At 48.0% G+C, this 9030-nt stretch overlaps 1 protein-coding gene across 3 annotated transcripts; it reads right to left on the reverse strand.

The window, feature by feature from the left end:
- Positions 1-330: 330 nt before the first annotated feature.
- MRPS23 (mitochondrial ribosomal protein S23) lies at positions 331-5411 on the reverse strand. 3 transcript variants are annotated; one of them, XM_019982286.2, is made up of 5 exons: positions 5252-5411; positions 4259-4429; positions 1401-1478; positions 1074-1200; positions 331-722 (listed from the first exon to the last, which is right to left on the reverse strand). In XM_019982286.2, exons 1-5 carry the CDS (start codon positions 5293-5295, stop codon positions 570-572), a joined length of 573 nt encoding a protein of 190 aa, XP_019837845.1. In that variant the 5' UTR covers positions 5296-5411; the 3' UTR covers positions 331-569. The 3 variants fall into 3 exon arrangements, with proteins under 3 accessions (XP_019837845.1, XP_019837844.1, XP_019837843.1); XM_019982285.2 differs by lacking the exon at positions 5252-5411 and adding an exon at positions 4564-5136 and having other exon boundaries at positions 331-716; XM_019982284.2 differs by lacking the exon at positions 5252-5411 and adding an exon at positions 4564-5114.
- Between the last annotated feature and the right edge of the window lie 3619 nt (positions 5412-9030).

Genomic DNA, 9030 nt, shown 5'->3' on the forward strand with positions numbered 1-9030 from the left:
GTCATTCATTCAGGAAATCTTCCTGAGCAGCCTACTATGTGCAGGTCTATGCTGTCTCCAGCACTCAATTCATGAGATTGCAGTTTTGACCTTACTTCATCATCAGTGACAGGTCCTTGCTCTTACTGCAAAGCACATGTCAGCCTGGCCTCTCAAGCAAAAAGTAAAGATTATTCACAGACAAAACAGCTGGCCAGGGAACCACATGTGATATGCAAGTCAGAGTCGGATGGATCCGAGACAAGAGTCTAAGCAAACCAACTCAGAGTGAATCCCATTCAAACAGTACTTATAAAGGTTTTCTCACGCTATTTACAATTTTAAAGTAAATTTACTTTAGAAGCACCGAGGAACTCTTTATTTAATACCACCATAACATAAAAGTTCACACAACTGCTTCTTCAAACCATAATACAGAGCTTTATGACAACCTACAAGTGGGAACCCAAAGAAGGCAAACACCATGCCTCAGAGATCAGGAAACATTTACAAAGTTCAACTGTTAAAACAGTTCAACATTCCAGTAGTGAATCCAGCTTGGATGGCAGTATACACAGATTACACGTTCTTCAGGGAGGTGAGAGGCCTTTGGACTCTTCCCCAGGTGACTCCAGATGCTGGGCCTGCGGAACTTCTTTCAGAGGCGGGTTCTCCTCCAACGCAGTTTGGGATTCGACACCCATGGATTCAGATTTCCGGGACACTTGACTACCTTCCTGTTGCTTAAAACACCAGATATAAGTACATCACTCAAACGTTATCACTTTCATTCAACTGGCTGAAAGTATTAATATATGACGAGGCACATTCTATCACTGAGTCAAAAATTTAGCATTACTATCTCAGGTCAAATTCAATTATACACAATAAACACGAAAACTCTCTACAGAACCACAATTTTAAAAGCCCTCATGACAATTCACTTGTTCCATGCAGCAATCCTTATCACAAAATTCTAGTTTACTCAGTCTACCAGGATTTGATCTGGAACCACGGGTGGAGAAAGAAAACCAAGCCTTCTTTTAACCTCCGACAATCAATCCTAGTAAGAGCTGTGATAATAAAATACTCACAGTCCTTGCTTTTTCTACTCGTCTTAAAATGACACCTTCCGCCAACAAAGCCTTCCCTGCTTCCACAAATAACTTCTCTTCATCTGTTTCTCCAAGTTTCTGTAGCTCAATGTACTTCTCCACGAACCTAGAATTCCAAGCAGTCACATCTTTGCTCTGTATACTGAGAGTTGTCAAATCCTGCTGTTACACATTACCAAGTATTCCCTTAAGAGATCTTCCCATAGGAACATCTTTTTCCTCAAGTGGAATTCAACAAGACTCCTCAACCTGACAACTAAGCTCTAAAACAAGGAAAGGTAACCCAAGACTTGTGGACTGACTTACCGTTGACAGGTAGACTTGAAGTTTGGGTTGAACAGATCAAAAGCTTTTGGACCAGATCCATAGGCTGCATAAAATTTCCTTGAAAATACAAAGCAATACAATATAAATCTCCAGTTATAGATCATGGCCAAGAATGGAGTAAAGAATAATTGCTAGACCCTGAGAAATTGAGTATAACATGACTTACAGACCCTGAGCCAAACAGCTTTTGTCTTCAATAAGCCATGTGTGCACATGGTAAATACATGAAATGTTACAGAAAGGCATCCAGGGCAAAGTAGCACTCCCCCTCAGCCCTGTACCCCATCTCCCAGTTCCCCTCCAAGTAAGCAACACTAACCAGTTCCCTGTGTACCCACCCAGGAATGTTCTATCCATATGAGTATACATGTATCTATCATTCCCTGTGCTCAGCCACATTGTGTAACCCCCAGGACAGTAAACACATCTTGCCTTTTTACTTAATATTTCTCAGAGATCATTTCAATTCACGGCATGTAGATTGCTTTTAGTCCTTTGCTATTTTAGTGTTGCAATGATTACCTTTATCCACATTTCTTGGTGTACTATGGAATAATTTCATAAAAATGGATTATTGAGGCTTTCCTGGTGGCTCAGTGGTGAAGAACCCACCTGCCAATGCAAGAGACACGGCTTTGGTCCCCGGTCAGGGAAAATCCCACATGCCATGGAGCAACTAAGTCCGTGCACAACTACTGAGCCTGTGCTCTAGAACTTAGGAGCCGCAACTACTGAGCCCATTTGCCACATCTACTGAAGCCCGCACATTTTAGAGCCCATGCTTCCTAACAAGAGAAGCCACTGCATTGAGAAGCCCATGCACCACAGAGTGTAGCCCCCATTCTCCGCAACCAGAGAAAAGCCTTTGGAGCAATGAAGACCCAGCACAGCCAAAAATAAATAAATTAAAAAACTATTTTTTAAAAATAGTACTGTTGGGTCAAGATACCTTAATTTGTAATCTGACCTTCCAAACTGCCAAAATGCTTTCCAGAGGGAGGGGCTGTATCCATTTATACCCAGACAAGGGTATCAATAGGCAGATAGGAAACTGCCTATTCCCCAAACCCTGACCATATTATATTTCCCAACTTTTTGACCTTTATCAGTCTGACAGGTCACCTGTTGTACTTCACTGTAGTTTTGCTTTTCTTATTAAACAGACTCAGTATCTTTTCATGTTTAAAAGCAAAGGAATTCCCTTTTCTGTGACCTATCCATGTTCTTTGCCCATTTTTTCCTTTTAGTCTTTTTTACAGCAACGTAAACAGGAAACTAGCCCTTCGTCATACACGTCACCAAAGTTCTTCCCAGTACGTCAGCCGATTTTTTATTTTGCTTATGGTAGTTTTTATGTGCAGAAAACTTTAATGCTTTCATTTATGGCTTCTAGATTTGGTGTGTTCTTTTTCAACTTAAATAAGTTTATTTAAATATTTACTTACTTGGCTATGCCAGCAATCAGTTATGGCACACGGGATCTTTATTTACAGCATGTGAACTCTCAGTTGCGACATGTCCCCTGCATCGAGAGCAAGGAGTCTTAGCCACTGGACCATCAGGAAAGCCCTGGCTTCTGGGTTTTTATGTCATGCTTAGGTAGGCTTTTATTAATATCATTGAGATTATTTTTCAATTATCCCATGTTTTCTTCTATTACTTTCATGATTTTGCTTTTTCCATTAAGATTTTGGCTTCCTAGATGTCTCAGTGGTAAAGAATCCACCTCCCAATGCAGGAGACACAGGAGACTCAGGTTCTATCCCTGGGTCAGGAATATCCCCTGGAGGAAGACATGGCAACCCACTTCAGTATTCCTGCCTGGAGAATCCCATGGACAGAGGAGCCTGGTGGGCTTACTGTCCATGAGGCCACAAAGAGTTAGACGCAACTGAGCAAGCACACATTCAGTAAACTTATTTTGTTGTTATAAGTCCTTAAAATATCAAAAACATCAAAACAAACAAAAAAGCCAAAGAAAAGATAAAGGTTCAAAAAACTATTTAAGCTCACAGTGTTATAATTTGGGCATTACAAGTAACAAGAGGATGCAGTAAAATACTCCATTCTCCAATGACCACCACCCAGTTCCGCTGCTGTGTACACAGAAGCACAAATGATTTTAACATATAAACAACCCTGAAAGCATCCTGACCAAGTGAATGGAATGGACCTGAGCAGAAAAGTACTGGAAGAATATTTAATGCCCTAAAGACCTCTGAAAATTTCCAAATACAGCCAGAACATAGTTGTTCTCCTACCTCAGAGGTGTGTTGGGCAAGGGGGGCAGCGTGGTTTTCAAGTGAAAGGTGGGCGCCTGGACCTCAATAAACAATATGATGACTTTCTAAGTTTTTTTTCTTATTCAGGAATAGGGGCAAGAATAAGGGATATGTATTCATTTCAATTAGACACAGTCTCTGATCCTAACATTCCAGATGTTAAAAACTGACATCAGTATTTAAGGGAAGGAGATTTGTCCTGTGAATTCCCGGTCAAGTCGACCTCCTTGAGCCTCACAGTTCTCATGACTAAAACGGAGACGAGGATACCTATCTTGCAGGATTAGAGTAAAACCTAAATGAAGTAACGTTTGTTAGGGGCTTAACACAGTGCCAGACACCAAACAGATGCCCAGAAACAGGTAGCTATAACTGCAATGGCTGGTCAGCTGCTGGGCACCAGGTTCTAATTCGAACTTCTGCTTCTCTGTCCTGGGGAGGGGCACTGATTTCCTAATCTGGCGAGATAATTTCTATGGAAGTGGCCAGACTGCTGGCTAAACCTTTCCTTCTGAAGTTGCTGCCTCTGGTCCACCGTATGGGCGCCACACTCACGCTCTAATCTGATCCTCGTGGTAAAAGATGTCCTGGGTGGGAGATTTAGCTTTGCCATATCGCAAGCGAGGCCTTCGGAAGACCGGCTCCCGCAGCGGAGGGAAGGCGTTATATACGTCAAACCAAAGGGGTTTCTCCTTCAACACCCCAGCCCGAATCAGGTCTCGCGTCCTGAAGGAAGAGTAAAGAACAAACGTCAGTAAGTGACAACAGCCTGTCTGAGCCCCTGATGCAGTCTGAGACACTGGCAGGGTCGCGGAGTCCAGAAGACAACCGGAAGGAGGGCAGAGCAGGGGGTCCCCTACCTGCTAGATGGTAAAATGTTTCCAAACTCCAAACCAACCAAACAGTGCTCAGGGTTAATCCACCTTCTCATGTGCGTTCCACTCCCCTCGCCTCATCCACGTCCAATCAAGGAAAATGCAAAGACTGTTCTGACCAGACCCAACGGCCCCATCCTCCCTTATTTTTCCCAGAGACCTCCACTTGGAGCCCGGCTGGTAAAGAATCCGCCTGCAATGCAGGAGACCCCGGTTCGATTCCTGGGTCGGGAACATCCCCTGCAGAAGGGACATGGTACTCATTCCAGTATTCTTGGGCTTCCCTGGTGGTTCCGATGGTAAAGAATCCGCCTGCAATGCGGGAGACCCAGGTTTGATACCTGGGTTGGGAAGATTCCCTGCAGAAGGGGAAAAGGCTACGCAACACACTCCAGTATTCTGGCCTGGAGAATTCCATGGACTGTGTAGTCCAAGGGGTCGCAGAGTCGGACACGACTGACACTTTCACTTCACTTTCCACTTGGAGAGCGGAAAGGTGCGATCTTGAACGTGCGAGCTAAGAAATTCAAGCGGTGACGCAGCCAAGCACAATTTTTCAGAAGCAGGACAAAGCACGAGAAAAGCCTGGCCAGGATCAGACCCACCCAAAAAAGGGCGTAAAAGGGGGAGACGCGCTCGCGCCCTCGGCACACCCTCGGCTCCGAGCACGCACCGCGTGAAAATGCTCCCCACGGTTTCCAGCCGGCTCCCCGCCATGCCTGGGGCCTTAGATCCCGCGCTGTGCCTGTACCGGAACCGGAAGCGCCCGCGGCAGGCAAAGTGGGCGAAAGTCGCGGGTCGAGCCACCGATCGCAGTGCCCGGGTTGCGGCTCGAACGGGAGGGCGGGGCCAGGCGGAAGCAAAGGATGGCCGAATCGCCGCACCCTCGGCTACTCGCCAGGCTCAGACGGGAGCACTCGATAGCCGAGCCGCCAGGGCGGGAGAGAGCCAAAGCCGGGCAAAAGCAATACATGACCGATCCAGGAGAGGGCTTATTTGTCGCTTTACCCTTTCTGGCCACCTCTGCTCTTGAAGGAGCCAGGGAAGATGATGGGGAGGGAGTAGGGAAACGCAGCCTAGGTCCTGGGGGAGCCAACAAGGCCAGGAATTCGTAAGGCGGAGATCAGAGATCACCAGCTCTAGGCTCAGTCTGCGTCTCATTTTGGTTGGAGTCACATGTGGTGACCCAAGGACGGAAGAGCAGATAACTAAGGAGGGTCTTGGAACGCAGGAACGGAAAAACCAGACCCTAATCGTCCTTCGCTCCCCCATGGTGTAACTATTAATGGAGCAGTATAACCTGTCTCTCCTCCTACCCGGTAGGGAGGAGGCATTTGCCCTACTCTTTCCCCCACCCAGTATAGGAGCCTCATCCAATCAGCAAATGGCCCGCAAGACCCCTAGCGCACTCCTTGTACCCTGGCTATAAAAGTGGACTGAGGACCCCCCATTCAAGGTCGGTTCCCCCTTGAATTGGCCCCCTGTTCTAACAGCATCTCCCACTCTAATAAGCTTTATTCTTTTTTCATTCTGTCTCATGTCTGGAAATTCTTTTCCAACCCGCGCCGGGACCACGATATCACAATCTACGCAGAGGGAAACCGAGCCCCGAGGAGGGACGTCACCTGACCAGGGTCACTCTGGAGCCCAATCCTCCTTCCTGCGTCTCCTGCCCTTAAGCGCTCCCCACTAAACCCTTTGGCCCTGAAGCGCCACCTGCATCCGCTCGCTGCAGACAGCTGGTGTTTTCTCCCCGGGAGGCGTCGCTAGCTAGCTGCTCCTTGGAGCTTGAAAAGTGAAAGTGTCCGGAACAAACAAATTCCGAGTAGGAAGCTCAAAAATCTGGGGGAAATACACTCTCAGGATAACCTGCGTAAAGGATCCTGTAGAAATTAAAGCACAATTTCACAAGGATATTTGTGCAAGGACTGTCGCTGCAGCCGGAGAAGGCAATGGCAGCCCACTCCAGTACTCTTGCCTGGAAAATCCCATGGACGGAGGAGCCTGGTAGGCTGCAGTCCATGGGGTCGCAAAGAGTCGGACATGACCGAGCGACTTCACTTTCAGTTTTCACTTCCATGCATTGGAGAAGGAAATGGCAACCCACTCCAGTGTTCTTGCTTGGAGAATCCCAGGGACGGAGGAGCCTGGTGGGCTGCGGTCTACAGGGTCGCACAGAGTCGGACACGACTGAAGCGACTTAGCAGCAGCAGTCGCTGCAGCATTGTTTGTAATGCACCCTCCCATCCATCGAATGGGAAATGGCTGGAAAACTATGCTTCATGTAATCTATGGAGTCTTATGCAGCTATTAAAACCAACGAGCTAGATCCACATGTATTGCTGTAGATGATGCCCATGACCTACTGTAAAGTGAAAAGGAACTTGCAGAGAAGCGTCTTTAACCTGTTAAAAGGAGAATGTTTTCCAGTGTTTGTGTTTGTATGCAGATAGAAACTATGTGGAAAGGCACCCATGGGCTGTGAAAGTTGATCATCTCCAGTGAGATTGCAGGAGGGGAAGGGAGATTTTTTTTCTTTATGTGTCCTTCAGAGTTTGACCTGTGAAGAGTCTATATTCATGGGTGTTTTTTTTTTTTTTTTTTAAGACAGAGGTCTTCTGGGGAGGTGGGGGGTGGCTGTGCTGGGTCTTCATTGGTGTGTGGGCTTTTCTCTGGTTGCAGCTGAGTAGGGGCTACTCAGTGGGCTTCTCGTTCTGCGGCATCTCTTGCTGTGGAACACAGGCTCTAGGGCGTTCAGGCTTCAGTCGTTGCAGCTCCTGGGCTCCAGAGCACAGGCTCAGCAGTCGTGGCACACGGGCTTAGTTCCTCCCACGCGTGTGGGATCTTCCCAGGCCAGGGATCAAACCCGTTTCCCCTGCATTGGCAGTGGATTCTTCACCACTGAGCCGCCAGCGAAGCCCCTGTGTTCATTTCTGAACTTCTGAATCTAAGGGAAAATCTCTTGGAAGAGGGCAGCAGAGGATGAGATGGTTGGATAGCATCACCTATTCAGTAAGCATGAACTTGGGCAAACTCCGGGAGATAGGGACAGGGAGGACTGGCGCGCTGCAGTCCACGGGGTCGCAAAGAGTCAGACATGACTTAGTCAACTGAACAACGACAAATCCAAGGAAATGTTTTGAATCACGTACATACAAGCTATCTCTCAGGAGTCCATTATCTTTGTCAGCAAGAAAGAGTGTCAAGCTGTCCCAGAGTCCTCTTCTGGGAGGCTGGTGAGGTGGAGGAGGGGATTGTCTCATAAGCTGTTACTGTGTTATCTCACTGAATCCACACACCTATCCACAAGCGGCTGTTGTTATCCTCATTATAGATGAGAATGTGAGGCCACAGGGGGTTAAGTAACTTGTCTGACAAGTAACAGTCAGAGCTAGGCCTCCAGCCCCGCCTGGGCACTTTCTGGGACTCAACAGTGCCCCTTACTGGTGCCTCTGGCTGGAGACTGGTGGGCTGAGAAAGACAGGCAAAACAGGCCCCAGGGGCTGGGGACAGGCTGATCTGAGGCCAGGGGCTGACAGCAGGGTTTCCCGGCTGCCTCGGGACCCTCTGGAACAGGGAAGAGAGAGCGTAGTTCTGGCCGCTGGGTCGAGCGTGAAGTCCTAGGCAGGTCTGTAAGACCTTGCTCCAGGAAGCGCAAACACGCTCCCAGCTAAAAATAGTCTTTCTAGGCTTCAAAACAAGCTTCTAATTCTGTCCAAGTCAGAGCCAGCTGCCAACCCCAACCACAGACACACTTCCCTTCTCCCACTCAGGCCTGCCCCGCGGGCCACGGCCATTACCCAGTGACTGCTGCTAAAGAATGAGAAGGGCTCTTTCCAAGTTCAGGGAGGGGAGCCAAAGACCCAAGCCATCTGTGGGGGAAGGATTGCAAGGGGGCAGTTTTCTCTCGAGATCTTCTTAGGGAAGTGCCTTCCTCTTCTGAGCCTTCAAAGTTTCCCCTCCAGCATCCTATTTCATGTTTCTGTGACTGAGAACAGAATATTAATGGGTAGAGTAAGGGTGGGCTTCCCAGGTGAGTGCTACTAGGAAAGAAGCCGCTTGCCAATGCAGGAGACATAAGAGATTCAGGTTCAAGCTGATCTCTGGGTCAGGAAGATGCCCTGGAGGAGAAAATGGCAACTCACTCCAGTGTTCTTGCCTGGAGAATGCCATGGACAGAGGAGCCTGGCGGGTTACGGTCCATGGCGTCACAAAGTCAGACACGACTGAAGCGACTTAGCACGCACGCACACAGAGTAGGGAACCATGGAGACATGGCAGCAAGATGGATTGGGAAGCCTCTGAGGCTGCAAGGGAAGTGTGCACTCCAGCGAGCATTCGCTCTTCACGCAGGAAGAAGCTAGGGGTGAGCAGAATGGATAGTCAGGGTTTTCTGTCTCCTTACCCAGGCCTTTCAAGGCTGCAAAAAGCTGATGGACCCGTGCCAGACAC

This window comes from Bos indicus, chromosome 19 (genome assembly GCF_029378745.1).
Source record: "Bos indicus isolate NIAB-ARS_2022 breed Sahiwal x Tharparkar chromosome 19, NIAB-ARS_B.indTharparkar_mat_pri_1.0, whole genome shotgun sequence".
Lineage (NCBI taxonomy): Eukaryota > Metazoa > Chordata > Mammalia > Artiodactyla > Bovidae > Bos > Bos indicus.

What these genes read in the sequence shown, in the direction of transcription:
- MRPS23 (XM_019982284.2), bottom strand. Translation starts at nt 4,634, where the DNA reads ATGAGAAGGTGGATTAACCCTGAGCACTGTTTGGTTGGTTTGGAGTTT. An exon ending in CACGAGGATCAGATTAGAGC is followed by an intron (nt 1,479 to 4,258) that starts GTGAGTGTGGCG and finishes TGTATTTTCAAG; the next exon opens with GAAATTTTATGCAGCCTATG. An exon ending in GAGTAGAAAAAGCAAGGACT is followed by an intron (nt 723 to 1,073) that starts GTGAGTATTTTA and finishes TGGTGTTTTAAG; the next exon opens with CAACAGGAAGGTAGTCAAGT.